The sequence below is a fragment of the Canis lupus genome, chromosome 14 (genome assembly GCF_048164855.1).
Source record: "Canis lupus baileyi chromosome 14, mCanLup2.hap1, whole genome shotgun sequence".
NCBI lineage: Eukaryota > Metazoa > Chordata > Mammalia > Carnivora > Canidae > Canis > Canis lupus.
In genome coordinates this window covers 39,249,708-39,267,937 of record NC_132851.1, presented here as the reverse complement: position 1 = coordinate 39,267,937, position 18,230 = coordinate 39,249,708, and the positions used below count along the sequence as shown (strand labels likewise).

General features: G+C 47.2%; 1 protein-coding gene across 2 annotated transcripts; it reads right to left on the bottom strand.

Annotated features, from left to right (window-relative positions):
- Window positions 1-1,474: 1,474 nt before the first annotated feature.
- On the bottom strand, window positions 1,475-12,712 carry ZNF623 (zinc finger protein 623). Of its 2 annotated transcripts, XM_072774804.1 has the most exons (3): window positions 12,614-12,693; window positions 7,393-7,443; window positions 1,475-5,299 (listed from the first exon to the last, which is right to left on the bottom strand). In XM_072774804.1, exon 3 carries the CDS (start codon window positions 5,203-5,205, stop codon window positions 3,709-3,711), a length of 1,497 nt encoding a protein of 498 aa, XP_072630905.1. In that variant the 5' UTR covers window positions 5,206-5,299; window positions 7,393-7,443; window positions 12,614-12,693; the 3' UTR covers window positions 1,475-3,708. The 2 variants fall into 2 exon arrangements, with proteins under 2 accessions (XP_072630905.1, XP_072630904.1); XM_072774803.1 differs by lacking the exon at window positions 7,393-7,443 and having other exon boundaries at window positions 12,614-12,712.
- Between the last annotated feature and the right edge of the window lie 5,518 nt (window positions 12,713-18,230).

Sequence of the window (18,230 nt, the reverse complement as noted above, 5' to 3'; positions counted from 1 at the left end):
AGACCCGGGATCGAGTCCCACGTCGGGCTCCCGGTGCATGGAGCCTGCTTCTCCCTCTGCCTGTGTCTCTGCCTCTCTCTCTCTCTCTCTCTGTGACTATCATAAGTAAATAAAAAATTAAAAAAAAAATAAAATAAAAGTAAATATACTAGGGATGCCTGGGTGGCTCAGGGGTTGTCTGTCTTTGGCTCTGGTTGGTCACGATCCTGGGGTCCAGAGGTCGAGTCCCACATTGGGTTCCCTGCAGGGAGCCTGCTTCTCCCTCTGTCTCTCTCTCTCTCTCTCGTGAACAAGAACTTAAAAAAAAAAAAAAAAAAGGACCTAACTGCATCTGTCTCCAAGAAATACACTTTAATTATACTGACATACATAGGTTAAGTAACAATTATATCCTGGAAGCACTAATCATAACTCCAAAACAAATGCATTAATATCAGACACAGTGGATTTCAGGTTTTCTAAAAAACACCAGAGGGGCAACTGGGTGGCTCAGTGACTGAGCGTCTGCCTTTGGCTCAGATCATGATCCTGGAGTCCTGGGATTGAGTCCCACAACAGGCTCCCTGCATGGAGCCTGCTTCCCCCTCTGCCTGTCTTTGCCTCTGTGTAATTTAAAAATCTTTAAAAATGTATTTATAAAACCCCTAGAGATAGTCATTAAAACACCAGCAATTCTAAATGTTTATGTACCCAAAACGAGAGCTGCAAAATGCATAAAAGTTGACATTAAAGGAGGAAAAACTCCATTTTTAAAAAAATATTTATTCATGAAAGACACAGAGAGAGAGAGGCAGAGGGAGAAGCAGGTTCTGTGCAGGGAGCACAAAGTGGCACTCGATCCTGGACAGTGAAATCACACCCTGAGCCAAAGGCAGAGGCTCAACCAGTGAGCCACCCAGGGGCTCCTTAAACTCCACATTTATAATTGAGGAGTTCAACATTCTCTGTGATAGAAAAGTAGAAAGAAAATCAGGAAAGATACAGGAAACCTGAACAAAACCATCAGACAATGTGACCTAAGCGCCATGCATAGAATACTCACACCCAAACAACGGTGTAGCACAAAGGGAACATTTATCAAGATAAGCTACCATCTGGGCCATAAATCAAGTCCTGGATTTAAAAATGTTAGTATACAGAGTATGGTGTCCTATTATATAATGGAATTAAATTAGAAATCAGTAATAAAAATATCTGAAAATTGCCCCAAGTATTTGGAAATTAAACAGACTTCTACATACATAATAGTCAAAGAAAACATCACAAGAAACCAGAAAATACTTTTTCAGGGGCACCTGAGTGGCTCAGTTGGTTACGTGTCTGACTCCTGTTTTCAGCTCAGGTCATGTAAAATGGTACAACCACTATGGAGAATATTTTGGCAATTTATTATAGGTTAAAATCACGTTTATAATCCAAAAATTTAATTCCTAGGCATTAACCCAAGAGAAATAAAGAGGCATGTCCAAATACATATTTTTACACAAATTCTCATAGCAGTTTTATTCATAAGAGCCAAATCTGGAAACCAATTTCTATCAACACAGTGGATGAATAACAAAGGTTTGTCTGTACATCAGAACACTACTCAGCAGATATCCAAACACATAACTACTTGGCTGAGTCTTTAAAACATGCCAAAGCAAAAGCCAAGACACACAGAATTACATACTGTATGGGTCCATTTATGTGAGGCCCTACAAGCAACTCTAATCTACACGGACCCAAAGAGGGTACTTGGGACTAGGGTGAGATTAACTGGGAAGGGGCAAAAGGGAATATTATTGGGTGATAAGAATGTTATTTTTCTTTATCCAAATGGTGGTTACACAGATAAATGGTTTCTCAAAACTCTGTACACTTCAAATAGGTGTTTTACTGTATGGAAACTAGATGTCACTGACGTTGATCAAAATGGTCTGGTAATCTCTCTTCTGTATCATTTGAAGCATCTCTAGTAATGAGGAGTTTTCCAGATGTAGTACTGTATGCCCCTGTTTATCACTTACCCCCTGAAGGCTTCTAGTGTTGCTGCAATTTAAAAACGCAAAACATGCCCTCACAGGCAAAAAAAAAAAAGAAAAAAACTGGTACATGTCATTTCAAAACTGGTTGTTTTGGTTCATGTTCAGAGGAAAAAAAAATCAGATGCAGCAACTCAAATTTGTGTAGATCGTTATCTACAGTGAACTACATCTAAAAAGGTGTATGTTGCACCTCCTGGTATCTGCAGATTCCTCTCCCAGGTCATTCTCTTCTCTAGCTGCCACAGCTGTCTCTCAGTTCCAGTGTCACCTCTTCTGTGAAGCTGGCCCAGATCCTCCATACCAGATCAGTCCTGTTCTTACCTATGTTCCTATGCAATGTGGAACCTCTACTTCAGCACTTAACTCTGTGAGGTGATCTTTGTCTTCCCCATCAGACCCAATGATTCCATCTGTTTCTCACGGTTCAGCCCTGGTCCTTCCAGATCAATACATTTTCAGGTAAATGACAAAATGAGCCAGAAAACAGAGGAAGTGACCAGAAGAGATGAAGTCAATCACAGAACTGCTGAGACAGAAAACCTTGAGCGGCACACTGGGACTGGGTGCCCCTTAAGTGGCTTAGAACGATACATAAGCAACCAGGTGAAGACAACACTCCCCAAAAGCAAGTAGATGGTCATGGATGAGTTGTGAAGGCATAAATATGAGGTGTGCTAGTCTTCCACTGGGTTACTCGTTACAACTTCTAAGTTACATACAAGCAGAAGACTACAGGGCTGCAAGAGAAGATATTTCCAGTAAACCAGTAAATCATACTGTTACCAAACAACAAAATCCAAAAATTTAAATGATAGCAGTACAGAATGGACAAAGCAAAAGAGGTACCAATTACACATAGACTTGGGGTGTACTTTCTATTGCCTTGCACTGGATACCAGGGACACATAAACCAATCAGCTATGACCAGGTCCTTAAGAAATTAGTAGTGTAATAATGAAAGAGATAGTAGATAAAAACCTAATCTTTATATACCAAAGTAAGCACCGGAACAGAAGTGCTCACTAGCAACACAAGCACAGAGGAAGGGCAGCTGGCTGAGCCTGACATGATGCCTGAGATGGGTCCTGATTCATCATGAGGAGTTAACCAGGTGTGGAGTGTGGAGCAGAGGGCATTCAAACAAAGAGAAGGAGGCAGGTGCAACTTGGGTAAGTGGGAATGTCAAGCAGTTAGTGTTGCTGCAGCGCCAACCATGTGGCAGGTGGTTAAGCAGTGGGAGATGGAACTCCGGGAAGCAAAATGCCTTTGAGAGCGGGACTGGGAGCTGGGAAATTATCCTAAGGACAAGGGGAACCAATTTGTAGTTTTAAATAACAAACATCTTTCTCCAACCTGCCTTTTTGATAGGCCAAAATTTACCATGTGACATTCTTAAGTACTAAGAATAGATACATAGTTCAGCTTTAAAAAGCATTTTTAACTGGGGTGAATTGTAATTGTGCAATAACACGTAGAAACCTTCTTTGAGACCTAGCCACCCACCCCCAGCATTGTTCCAGCTCAAAGTCCGCTGTCCAGTCATGTGGCTCTCCTGACTTTACACATTCCTTGTGGAAGACAGTAGCCCAGTGCTGCTGTACAGCAGTGACAGCCCACTTCGAAAGCAGCCCTGTCTAGGATATTGGAAAACGCTGACACATCTCACTGAGTTGGAGAATAATTATTTTATGTTATCTGTATGCTCCCCCTGACTTGCAGACTTCTCACCCAAATGTATGGGAGTCTTACTCAAGGGAAGTCCCTCTTGGTGAACACCTTGATTATTTTTAAAGTTTGGGGTCGAGGTGAAATCTTTCCCATACTGACTACATTCATAGAGTTTCTCTTCAGTATGGATTTTCTGGTGTTGAAGAAAGTTTGACCTCTGAATAAAGCCTTTCCCACAGTAACTACACACATAGGGCTTTTCTCCAGTATGAATAATCTGATGTAGTAGCAGCTTGGAGCTCTGAATGAAAGCTTTTCCACAGTCCTTACATTCAAAGGGCCGATCCCCAGTGTGGATTTTCTGATGTTCAGTGAGATGGGCTTTCTGGAGAAAAGCTTTCCCACATTCCTTACATTCATACACTCTCTCTCCAGTGTGGATTTTCTGGTGTCGAATAAGGTACGAACTCAGAAAGAAAGCTTTCCCACATTCATTACATTCATAGAGTTTCTCTCCAGTGTGAATTCTCTGATGCTGGGTAAAGTTTGATGTTTGGCTGAAGCGCTTCCCACACTCATTGCACACATAAGGCCTTTCCCCAGTATGGATCCTCTGATGTTGAATAAGCTTTGAACTCCGAATAAAGGCTTTCCCACATTCGTTACATTCAAAGGGCCTCTCTCCAGTGTGAATCCTCTGATGTTCAATGAGGTCTGAGCGATGCCGGAAGGCCTTCCCACACTCCTTACATTCATACTGTTTCACTTCTGTGTGGATCTGATAATGTCGAATAAGGCTTGAGCTCCTAATGAAGGATTTTCCACACTCATTACACTCATAGGGTCTTTCTCCTGTGTGAATTCTCTGATGGCGAATAAGCAAAGAGCTCTGGCTGAAGCCTTTCCCACATTCCTTGCATTCAAAAGGCCTCTCTCGAGTGTGAACTCGCTGGTGCCGAACCAGGTCAGAGCTGTGATGGAAGGCTCTCCCACACTGCATGCATCGGAATGGCTTTCCTCCTGCATGTGCTCTCTGGTGCTCAGCGAGGTCTGCATAGTGAATGAAGTCCTTCCCACACATGTTGCACACATAGAGTCTTTCTCCAGTGTGAGCTCTCTGATGCTCAGCAAGATGGGAGCTCTGGCTGAAGCTTTTCCCACACTGCTCACATCTGTAATGTTTCTCCCCAGCATGAGAAATCTGATGTCTAACTAGATCAGAATTAAATGTGAAGCTTTTGCCACAAGTCTCACAATGGTGAGCTTCCCCTTCCACAAGATCTCTCTGGAGGAGGAGGAGGTTTGAGCTCAGAACGGGGCCTTCTCCTGATTTACTGCTCGCTCGAGCCGCATCTCCTGCTTGGATTTTCCAATGGGTAACGGTCACTCCCCTGAAACTGCCCTCCTGAGGGGAGCAGCTCCGCAGATTCTGCCTTTCTGGGTTTCCCAAAAGTCCCCCTAATCTGGGTTCAGGGAATGCCCCAGACTCAGAGGCAGGGGGCTCCATCATTGTGAGTGTTTCTGAAATGGTCTTAGGCAAATTTCCATCCTCAGAAATTCAGGCTCCAGAGTCACCTTCTTGTCACAAGTTCCTAGGTTAGAACCTGAAATAAAGGAGATTAAGATCATTTTTTCCCTTCATCAACAGACACGAATCTGCTGGAACAGGTTGGGGATAAAACACATCCAGAGTGTGGAGAGAGGAGCGTTTCCTCTGTCCAGTCTTTACCCCAGTATGCATCTCAGCCACCTACCTCACCCACTTCAGAAGGCTTCTCTGAGGCTCTACCTCAAACACCCACATCCAGGGAAAGAGTGGCTTGGTGGCAGATGGAGAGGGATGTGGCTTGGACTCTATTATAAAATTAACACATATTTCCAAAGAAACACAAATGTACTGCTCTTGCCACCTCTTCATTGTCCTCCTTCCCTTTTACCCAGCTTAGATCCCACGTTCTATGGTACTATGTTTATTTCTGGTTATATATTATAACCATCCTAACTAACTCCAGCCCTTCCTGTATCATCCCTGCATTGGAAAACCCCAAGTTGGGGTAAATTTCACTTGCTTCTGATTCTGTTTCTGCATCCATGCCAACTGTGCTCTACACTTACAACCCCTTGACTAATGGGGCCCTGAGAACTACCAGCAATCTCTATACTTTCCTTATTCTTCTACATGACCACCCTGCTTGTCTTCTCTTTTCAAATGTCCAACACTCCCTCCTTCCTCTCAGCGGATGCTCTTGCTTATCTCAATGAGAAGACAGAAGCAATGAGATGAGAATGTCGCTTTCTTCCTACCCCATCTACCAACCTATCTGTCCATAGCCAGGCCATGCCCTCCCTCCTTATACGGGTTACACTGCCCTTGATCTAATCTAAGGTGAACATCACCTGGGCACTAACACTCACCTCTCTCATCCACTCAACAGCACCAAACCTCTCTTGAACAAGTCTAAAGCTGGAATGTTCATAGTAGCACTATTCATAACCACCAAAATAAACAATAGAGGGATGGGCATATTGAAGAGTACTTCTACCAAGGAGTAACACATAGCAATGAAGAACCGCAACACACAAAAAGCAAAGATGAGTCTCGCAGATGTAGTGCCTCAGCAGGAGCTAGGCACAAAAGAGTTTACGTTGTATGATTCTGTTTACATCAAGTTAAAAAACAGACAAAAGCAATCCATCCATGGTGGAAGAACTGAAACACTGCTGTCCTTTAGGGAGAAGATAAGGACTGGTGGAGGGTGCAGGGTCACTAGGGTACTGGTTATCTATATGGCACTTTGAGCCACACTTGTGTGTCACTGTGGAAAAGCTTGTTTGGTCAGGGGTTATTTAACCTAACAACTGCTGGAGTGCTGGGCCCAGCTCTGCACCACACTGGGAACCACCTGCAGGCAGGACTCTGCCTCCCCACAAGGTCATGCCCCTCCCCCTGACGGCCCACTCTTGGCAGGATGACACACCACAAACACAGCAGCAAAAAACAGCACATGTGTCATCTTACAGCCAAATGTGACTGGGACCCCGTTCAGGGTCACAAAAGGTGTCAGCCAGGCTAAGGTCACATCTGGAAACCTGTTTCCAAACTCATTCAGATGTCAGTAAAAATCAGTTCCCTTCAACCATAGGACTGTCCCTGAGTCCTTGCCAGCTGTCAGTTAGAAGCTGCTCTTGGCTCCTAGGGACACTTCAGAGGGAGTGACTGGGTAACACATGCTCTGTGGTCCCAGCAGGGCATCCTTTCAACATACTTTTATGTGAGACATAACTGGCATAAAGTGCACATATCTTGATAAACTTGTGACATCTGTTTAACCATCACAGGCCAACACAGAACATTTCTGTCGCCAAAAAGGGTCTTCTTCCAAGGGCAACCACCTCTTTTATTATAGATGAATTCTGCTCATTAAAAAAAAATTTCAATTAGAGGCACAGGTTTCTGTGTCTGCTTTTTATTTATCACCTACCCATTTTTTAAAAAGATTATTTATTTGAGAGAAAAAGTGTGCATTGCACACACAGGAGGAGAAGCAGAGGGGGAAGGAGAAGGAGATTCCCAAACTCCATGTTGATCTCACAACCCTGAGATCAGGACTTGAGCCAAAACCAAGTCAGAGGCTTAACCGACTAAGTCGCCCAGGGGCCCCAATGTACCTACTTTTTGTTGAATTATAACACATACCATAAAATGCACCATCCTAAAGTGCTCAATCCAGCGTTTTTCCAAGTATTCCTAAGATTGCAAAACCATCATGATTATTTACTTCCAGAACATTTTCATCACTCCCCCAAATATATATCTGCTTAAACTCAGCATCCCACCTGTGAAAGTCCCCCATGCTGCAGGCACCAGCAGCTCATCCTTTTCGCTGATGCACAGCACACCACTGCATGAATACGTCATGATTTACTTTTCACGAACAACTAAGTTGTCTGTGGTTTGGGGTGTTGATTAAAGCTGCCTGAAACATTCCTGTACTTGTCTTTTGGTAGATGGGGGTCCTTGTTTCTGCTGGGTGTATACCTGCAAGTGACTGCCTTGCTTTAGCAGCCAGCTGGTGGGGATACTTTTGCAAATTCCACTGGGAACCAGTGCAGCTGTGGACAGTGATTCTTCCCCTTGAGTGCGTGTGTCCATACAGTCATTCTGCTTTAGGTGAGTGTTGGAGACAGCATCAGGGAGGCCAGGGCTTGTATGAGTTTAGAGTATGACTGTGTGAAACTGATGGGCACCTGGTGAAGAAAGCCACATCCCATCCAGGGGCCACAGGATGTGGGGCAGAATGGCCAGTGGGTAAACTGTGGCTGACTGAAGACTGCCCAGCATCTCTGCTCCCTCCGAGTGACAGAAACTCCACCTAACATTTGAGTGGGCACATGGCCACCTAGCCTAGAGCCCCCTGAAGTTAGGTGTGACTCTGTGACTGGGATCCAGCCAATGAGATGGGAATGTAATGGATCAATGTGCAGGGCCCTTATCTCCACACCGCCTCTCCCTCCCCATGGTGACACACTGACGAGGCAGAGCAGCCAGGCTCCCATATGGCCTTGAGGGCCAGAGCCAGCTAGTAGGCGAAGCAGACTGAGAAATCAAGTTTTTTGTCAGAAACGCTATTTTGAATCTCTGTTATAGCAATTTGAATAATGCTTAAGTAATGCTAACAGGCTGATTACTCAGGCCAATGCTCCCAGTGATGAGAAAGAAACTGAATCCACACACCAGTAACTAGCAGTAAGGACGAGGAACTGAGCACAAGTGTACTGCAGGCATTTCTGAGCGTATAAGATCTGCTTGCTAATTCATCTGCCAACACAACTCCCTGGAGCAGCGACACAGAACAGATAAGACCTGCCTCCTGGCATTCACTAGGATGGGTTTGTTTTTTTTTTTTTTTTTTTTTGAGTTAAAGGCTCAATAACTTGATTTTTTAAAAAAATCTTTCTCCTGCTTATAAATATTACCTTAGTTATTTTTATCAAGCTATAAGGTAAATTATGCCAATTGAGAAAACAGAGACAACAGTAAAACTGAAAAAACAAAAATAAAATGATCTTTTCCTCCACCACTAAGATTATCAGTGAACATTTTCTTCTGGTATATTTCCTGCACTCGTATTTTTATGAAATCAGGACTATACCACTCAGTTTTGCATCCTGTGTTACTTTTTGTATCTAATGCTCAGCAATTACAAACATAACATGCCCAATGTAAAAATATTTCAAATAATAAAGAAGTATAGACAATATAGACAAAATTTAGACAATGAGAATCCCCACCAATTCAACAGTTAGCTGTTTCCTCATATGTATTCATTTACACTTTGCTTGAACGAATACAATTATACACATACATTTACTTACATACACACAATTTTCAAAAACAAAAATGGGATCACAGTACACTCATCCATCTGCAACCTTTCCCCCATTTATAATATATCCTGGCATTCCTCAAGTTTACCCACACAGATGTTACCTGGTTCTCTGGACGCCCTCCCCATTTGTAGTCACTGACTCCCTATTCAGGTTAGACACTGGAAGGAACATCCCTGCACCTCTGGTGTCACGAGGAGGAATGTTCCCTGAGGAATGTTCTCTGCCCATTTACCTGACCCTTCCTCCTCCCCAGGGATGGAAGGCGACAGCAGAATGAAAAGTCTGGGCAAATCACAGGCAGACAGCACAGAGCCTCCTCAGAGGGGCGCTCACTCTCCACGTCTACACCCGCAGGCTCAGCGGGCAGGCCCCCGTGGGGCCGCAGCAACGCGTGCTTTGTGTGGGCAGGCGCCGGAGTTGGTTTGAGGCTCTGACCTAGCTTCTGCCCAGAAGTGAGGCAGCAGTTGGCCTGTGCGCCTCACTGCTTCGAAGCTGAGGAGGAGAAGGGGGTGCTAGTTATTAAGGACCCTCGAACCCCAGCAGGCACCGTGCTGAGCGACGGACCCCACGGTCTCTAGCACTCCTCTAAACCTCCTAAGGCGGGTGTTCACACCATTACTTACTCTACAGACGAAACAGAGGCTAAGAGAGACAGTTCCCCAAGGTCACTAGACTAGTGATTTGAACTAAGGTTCAAAGCCAGGTCTACCTCCAGTGCCCATTTCCCCATTGTGGAAGATTTTTTTTCCCTTTCCAAGTGTCACCTGTCACTTTTACAGGATCCTATGGGGTAAGTATTATAAAACTAAGCTGATAATTTAAGCCTTATTTTTCTTAATTTAAAAGGGGGTGGGATGCTGGGTTTTGTTTCGGAAATAATATCTTCTGATTTTTATGTTTAAAGGGCTGTTGAGAGGCACCTGGGTGGCTCAGTGGTGAGCGTCCACCTTCGGCTCAGGGTGTGATCCTGGGGTCCTGGGATCAAGTCCTGCATCAGGCTCCCTGAGGGAAGCCTGCTTCTCCCTCTACCTGTGACTTTGCCTCTTTCTCTGCGTCTCTCATGAATAAATACATAAAATCTTAATAGTAATAAATAATAATAAAAGGACTGTTGTACTCCCTGCAAACAAGTTTGCGTGCGTCTATAAGAAAACAGCTTAAAAGTTGTGTTTTGGGGCACCTGGTGGCTCAGTCAGTGCAGCGTTTGCCTTTGGCTCAGGTCACGATCCCAGTGTCCTGGGATTGAGCCCCACATTGGGCTTCTTGCTCAGGGGGAGCCTGCTGCTCCATCTCTCTCTGACTGCTGCTCCCCCTGCTTATGTTTTCTCTGTCAAGTAAATAAAAAAAATTTTTAAGTATTTTATTTATTTATTTATTTTTTAATCTTTATTTATTTATGATAGTCACAGAGAGAGAGAAAGAGATTGAGATTGAGAGGCAGACATAGGCAGAGGGAGAAGCAGGCTCCATGCACCGGGAGCCCGACGTGGGATTCGATCCCGGGTCTCCAGGATCGCGCCCTGGGCCAAAGGCAGGCGCCAAACCGCTGCGCCACCCAGGGATCCCTATTTTATTTATTTATTCATGAGAGACACACAGAGAGGCAGAGACAAAGCAGAGGGAGAAGCAGGCTCCATGCAGGGAGCCTGATGCGGCACTCGATCCCAGGACTCAGGATCATGTCCTGGACAAAGGCAGGCGCCCAAACGTTGAGCTACCCAGGTGTCCCCTAAATAAAATCTTAAAAAAAAAAAACCCCACAATGATGTGTCTTTTAACGAGTTTTCATAATTTCCTCCTAACTTTAGAGAGTTACAGCTTGCTTTGAATAACATTTATCTGAAAATCAGTTTCTGCTTAGCTGTTTTTGTTTTTTTTCTTTGGCGAATTCAAGCAAAATTAAACTGATACTCTTTCATTTAAAGAAGCCTAAAGTGAACAAAAGGAAATAAAAATACACCGCATTTGTGATCCCACAACATACTGAGCTACCATGGCCCACACCTTTCTCTTGTAACACCGAATTTGCTGGATGAAATATAACATGAAATTGTGTAAACACATAGTTGATGCTGAGAAAGTTGGGGCGATACTTGATGCTGGAAATGAAGTGCGATCTTAACCTGGAGTGGAACCCTGTGAGCTTTGGGATGGCAAGTGGTGGGGGGGGAGTACCAAAAGCAGGCACTAGGAGCTTTTTCTTATGTGCACTGGTAACGGGATATACAGCTCTGGATGCACAGGTAGGTCCTGGTCACTGTCTGCGGCTTACGGCCTCGAGAAAAGCAGCAGGAAGGTTTCTGAGCTTCACGCTTGGGAATAACTAGAGCGAGGGGCACCTGGGTGAGACAGAACCCAGAGCTCCGGGAGAATCTGCACCTCTGTGCCCGCCCTGCCTCCGTCTTCAACCTGCGATCCTGCCACAGCGAGTGTGAAGGGAACTGAGAAGCTGGTGTGTGTTGGCCACTAGGCAGGGTATCTCGTTTCCCTTTTTCTCATGTTCTCACAATTATCCCGGTTCAGGGAGGTGACCTGCTTAAAGTCAAACCAGCTGCTGGGTGCTTCTCTTCCTCCCTGTCCCACCCCATGGCACTTTGGTTCCTGCTCTCAGGGCTCTAAGGATCTGAACGGCCTTCTCCTCTCCTGAGAAGTCCAGTGTCACCTGCCGGACCGAGGCCGCATGGAGACGCCTGACAGCTCCCTGAGCCGTTTCCGTGGCACTGCCCTGTTGGGTCCGCTATTCCCCGGACCACCCCTTCCTCTGGCTCATGAGGGCCTTCAGCTCTGGCTTCTGCCCACATCATCCCCAAAGCCCTTTCCAGGAGTCAGGAATCCATCGCCATCACTGCAGGAGAGGCTGGAGCGGGGTGTGCAGGCTTGTGAAAAACCACAGCGGGCGCTGCCCCTAAGTCCTCCGTCTCTGCCTCAAGGGAGCTACTGCGGTCACTGCTGGCGATCACACACTGTGGGGATGCTACGTCTCTAACAGGGTCAAAGGTTCCATCTCTGCGGACAGGGCGCAAGGTACCAGCTGAAGCCATCTCAGATCCTCGGTGGGCAAAAAGACACGTCGCTCGTCGGGCCCGGGCTCCGGGGAAGAGACGCGCTGCAGGGCGGTGAGGAGCCCGCGGCCCGCCTGCAAGCCGGCCTCCAGCCAACAGCCAGGGGACCGCAGGCCCGGGGCCCGACTGCGGCGGACGCAGCCCGGCAGGGCACGGGGGGGTGGGGGGGGTGGGGGGCTGTCGGAAAGCGCCGGGCGACGCAGCCCGAGGTCTGAAGGAAGAGCCATGCCTCTGGCTCCCGCACCGCGCCCGCACCCGCACCCGCACGCGGGCATCGGGCTGGCTCTGCCCCTGCGCCCGCGCCACGGGCTCCAACCCGACCCCTCGGCCCGCGCCGTCGGGAGCGCTCCCCGGCTGCCGAGCCAGGAGGCGGGCCCGCAGCGGCCGGGGCCTCCAGGTGGAGGAGGTGCGGGCCGGGCCGCGCCCACGACCCCCGCCCGCCCGGGCCCGACACCAGCCACTCACCGGCACGCCCGCGGCGAAGCCACCGCCGCCGACAAAGCCCGCACCGCCGCCCGCACGCCGCGGCCGGAAGTCGGCCGAGGCCCCGCCCCGAGCGCTTCCGGGGCCACTCTAGGCGCCCGGCGCCGGTGGCCTCTCGGTGGTGCAGACTTCCGCCCGCGAGGCCCGCCCCTCGCGGCTGCGGCTGCGGCTGCGGTGCGGCCGGCCGGCCCCCCGAGGCCACGCTGTCGCCCTGGCGCTGGGGCGGGTCCTGGGGTGCAGGAGGGGCGCTCCTGCGTCCCGCCTGCAGGGGGCGCTCAGGGCCCTCCAGAGGCCCTGGAGCCCTGGTCGCGGACGGAGATCTTTGGGAGGAGCCTGCGGAGCGCGGGGAGCCGTCTGCAGCAGCGCTCGTGGGGCACGTGCACCTGTCGTCTCCTCGTGCAGCTGGCCGTGTCCAGTCCCCCGCGTGAACTCGAACCATGCGGTCCCGTGCGTCTGCGCTGCTCTCTGCCCCCGCGGGAGCGAGCGCTGCTTGGTTTCGCAGTGTCCTGCCGCGGATGGTGCAGGAGAGCCGGTCAGGATGCGGCCGGCCTCCCAGGTCCCGTCGGCGATGCCCAGAGACGGGATCAAACGTGCACGTTGTGGTTTAGCACGACTTTGCGGTGACCGCCGTGACTTACACTCCCTCTCCGCGGCTGATAGAATTGGCCTCCCCACCTCTTCACCCACACTTAGAGCCTGACTTTCTGAATTTTGCCAATCCAAGGGGGGAAAGGCAGTAGCCTGGTTCTTATCAAATTCAGGGAGATGTGATTTAGAAACAAACGCAGTTGGTTTTTAATAAATACGTGTGATAAGTAGCTTTGCCTGATGTATCCTCCTGGGTGAGCTCCCCAGTCCAGACGGAACATCACCATCCTCCCCAAGCGGTGCCCTGGGCTCCTCCCGAGCCCTCCAGCTGCTCCACTGAGCACCTCTGCTTCCTAATCAGGCCAAACCTCCATGTTTATTAGTCACTTGCTCTTCTTAAGTCGGCCTGAAATGACCTTGGCTCCCTTTTCCACTGGCTGGTTGTCTTTCCTTGTGATCTGATGCAGGTTTTTAGTCTGGATACAAATCGTTTGCCAGTTATGTATGTTGCAAATGTCTTGCCTTTATCTGCTCACGAGTTACCCGCGCCCTACGCACCCTCCACTACTGCTGGGAATTCAGGCCTGACTTTCCCTTTGTGACATGTGCTCTGTTCCTCCCTGCGTCTCAGGACCCTGACGATGCTGTCTTTTCTCTGAGAGGCTTAACATTTTTACTCTCAATGCTTATAGGTCTTGCAACCATCTGGAATATACCTCTGGATACATGAGATGTTGGAATCTGGATACAATGAGCCAATATCTCCATGAAATGAGTTAAACAACTACCATTTCACACACTGCCTTGTCGTAGAAAAGTGTCTGGAGAAGCACTGGGTTGAAAACAAATGAGTGTTGCAGCAATAGTGAGTGGAGGTGTGTGTGGGTGAACTATGAAGTGCTGGGTCGTGATATATAGGGAGTTACACACAATGCGATTACACATATCAGGTGTGGTCCACAGGGGAGGACTGCAAAGAAACACCCACACATCCTTATTTAAGACTTAGGGGCAGCCTGGATGGCTCAGTGGTTTAGTGCCACCTTCAGCCCAGGGTGTGATCTTGGAGACCCAGGATCAAGTCCCATGTCGGGTTTCCTGCATGGAGCCTGCTTCTCCCTGGCCTGTGTCTGTGCCTCTCAATCTCTGTGTCTCTCATGAATAAATAAAATCTTAAAAAAAAAAAAAAAAAAAGACTTAGGCTCCTGGCTGGCATAGTCGCCAGAGTATGGGCCTTGATCTTGGTAATGAGTTCTAGCTCCACATTGGTGGTAGTGAGTATTTAAAATAAAAAAGCCGGGGGGGGGGGGGGGCGGGCGCGGGATCCCTGGGTGGCTCAGTGGTGAGTGTCTGCCTTCCGCCTAGGGCGTGATCCTGGAGCCCCGGGATCGAGTCTCACATCTGGCTCCTGACATGGAGCCTGCTTCTCCCTCTGCCTGTGTCTCTGCCTCTCTCTCTCTCTGTGTCTCTCATGAATAAATAAATAAAATATTTTTTAAAAAAAGAAAGTCTTAGAAATAGGATGCTGTTGAAACTAAGGAGTCAGAACAAAGCTGGACCTCTCCCAGCCTTCGGCACAGGCCTGGGGCTGCAGCCATAGAGCAGGGCTGCTCAGTGGGAGCCCGGGCTCCTGGCGGAGAACAGGGAGGCTGCCTGGCAAGGAGCAGAGGCATCAGATCTGCAGGCCTCAAGAGGTGCACCACCACCCAGCACGGGCCCCTGGCAATCTGTGTGTGCTTCATCTCAAGCCTACCAAAAAATTGCTGGGGTTTCATGGTTTCTCTTACACGCCTGCCTCCTGGGAAGGACTCTGGAGAGGGTGCCCAGGGATCTGTCACTGTGGGAGGCCACCTACCTTTACCCACCAGGCTCCTGCGAGAGTTAACACATGTGAACCCCTGGAGAGAGACTAGCTCTCTGATGCTTGAACTTGGTTGCAGAGAGCTGTTGCCATAAGAACTTAGTGCCAGATGACAAATGCAGCCCAGGGGGACCAGCTCTCTGAGAAGCACCCTCTGCTTTGCTGCTGGCTGTCTGCCCCCTCCCTGGATTGCACATTGGCCCTCAACCGCACACCTGGGTTGTGATGACTATTAGCCCAGTCAGAGCAAGGACAAAATCTAACTGAAGTTGAGGAAGGACAATATTCACAAGGGATGAGGTGCTGGCAGCGTGGGAGGACTCACAAGGAGCTGTTATAATCAGCTGTGTGAAAGGGGCCTTGGGGCCTGAGGATGAATTCCTAACCCTCTTTGCCCTCAGCACTGCAGGGAAAGCTTCATGGAGGAGGAAGCCTCTTACAGATTCCTGAGGGAAAGGAGGACTGCCTCTCTTAAAACATGGGCAAGATCTGTATGCTTCTAATTACAAAATGCTGATGAAAGATCTAAGAAGACCTAAATAAATGGAGACACATACCACGTTCATGGATTGGAAAATTCAAAAAAAAAATAAAAAATAAAAAATAAAAATAAATAAAAAAAGGAAGATTCAGTAAAGTTCTCCCAAGCAAAATTAAAAGAGAGAGAGAGACACACACACACACCAAGAAACAGACTCTTAATTATAGAGAACACACTGATGGTTACCAGTGGGGACGTGAGTTGGGGGATGGGGAAAATAGGGGATGGGGATTAAGGAGTGCACTTATCCTGATGAAAAGAAAAAGTCAGTTCTCCCAAAATCAATCTAAAAGTTTAATGCAATTCATATCCAACTCCCAGAAGGAATTTTAGTAGACACAGGTAAACTTACTCTTAAATTTATATGGACAGGACAGGCCCCAGAGTAGCTAAAAATAATACACACATACATACATAATAAATAAATCTTGGAAAAAGAGAATGAGAGAGAGGATCATTGTACCTGATATTAAGACCTACTGTATTGCTACTGTAATCCAGACAGTGTGACACTGGTGAAGGGGTAGATACCTAGATCTGTGGAGCAGAATACAGAGCCCGTGTCTGACTGATTTTTGACAAAGCTACAGAAGCAATTCATTCGAGTTAATAATAATGATGTATTGATACTGGTTCAACATTTACAAAAAAGAAAAAAGAAAAATAGCTAAGCTTGGATTTTTTTGTTATACTTTTATCAATATTATTAATAACCAACATTCCATCTCAAATCTGTGGATAGTGCAAATTCAAGAGTAACTTCATTTTCCACTTAAGACCATGATTTGCTGTTTGAGAATCTTCCAATATCCAAATTAAATCTACTTTCTTCAAAGCACTTAGTTAGCATTCCCATCACGTGTCCAAGGCTGGTTTTAAGATAGATGTGATGTGTTTTTCCAAGATGTTTCATCTCTGGGCAGATCCAGAAAATACTGTATTTGATCTTTTATTTGTTCTAGAGAATGTCATCATGACCAGCACAATTGAAGTCAGGTCTCCCTGTGACATGATACGTAGCACAAAAAAATGCTTCTGGATTTTGGCCAAAACCTCTGGCTTGTTCACTTTTATCCTCTCCAAACTCTTCAGCACCAGTATCATCTTCTTGCCCTCAATAATACTTTAAATCAATGCCTAAAATTGTATGTTACTTTTTCCCAGTTCTTTCCGTAAGTCAAATGCATATTTCATCTAGACCTACAGATATACAAACCCAAGAGAATATGACTTAATGTTGCAATATATTCCTCAGCTTCCATTGCAAATACTACATTAATTCCTGAGTACTCCCGGAATCGCAGATTGGAACAGGAAGAAAAGCAAGAAGGATCCGATCCATTAATTTATCTTTTTCCTAACTAAGTGCCTCCACCACTCAACCTCCCCTTGCACAACCCACAGACTTGCGTGGTCTTTAAAAAGCTCTATTAAGGGAATGAAAAGACAAGCTACAGAAATAGCTCCCAGAAACGGGAGAAAAACTTGCAAATTACATATCCAACAAAATGTATATCCAGAATATATGAAAAATTCTCCAAAGAAAACAGTTTATTTAGAACACAAACAAAAGATCTGAACAGACATGTTACCAAAAATAGAGAAAGATGGCAAATAAGCACATGGAAAGATGCTCGCTGTTGTACTGCTGTTAGCCATGAGGAAAATGCAAATTACACCCACGATGAGGCGTCTCTCAGAATACATGTCCCAGAACGGCTAAAATAAAAAACAGTGACAGCACCAAATGCTGCTGAGGAACTGGGTCACTCCTACATTGCTGGAAAGGCAGGAGGCAGTTTCGTACTAAGTTAAACATATACTTGCCATCCAAAGCCCTGCAATTGCATTTCCTGGGTATTTATCCTACAGAAAGAAGAATATCTGGGACGCCTGGGTGGCTCAACGGTGGAGCGTCTGCCTTTGGCTCAGGGCGTGACCCCGGGGTCCTGGGATCGAGTCCTGCATGGGGCTCCCCGCAGGGAGCCTGCTTCTCCCTCTGCCTGTGTCTCTGCTTCTCTCTGTGCGTCTCTCATGAATAAATAAATAAAATATTTTTTTAAAAAAAGAAAGAAGGGGATCCCTGGGTGGCGCAGCGGTTTGGCGCCTGCCCTTGGCCCAGGGCGCGATCCTGGAGACCCGGGATCGAATCCCACATCGGGCTCCCGGTGCATGGAGCCTGCTTCTCCCTCTGCCTGTGTCTCTGCCTCTCTCTCTCTCTCTCTGTGACTATCATGAAAAATAAATAAATAAATATTAAAAAAAATAAAAAATAAAAAAAAATAAAAAAAGAAAGAAGAATTTATGGTCACCAAAAGCCTCCACCTAAATGTGTTAGCAGCTTTTTGTACAACTGCCCCAAACTGGAAACAACCTCAATATCCTTGAGCAGGTGAATGAATACACGGGGTCCCTCCACACCTCGGGGGACAGCACACTTGAGCCTGTGCTGCCATTGTGGGGGGCTGTGGGCCCTCTACCCCCGAAAAGCTGGTCCCCAAAGGCTGCATGTATATAGTTCCATTTGTAGGACATTCTTGACAAGAGGATACCGTCGTGATGGAGACCCGGGGCATGGGGTGTGCATGCAGGACAGGCCCTCCCTGTGG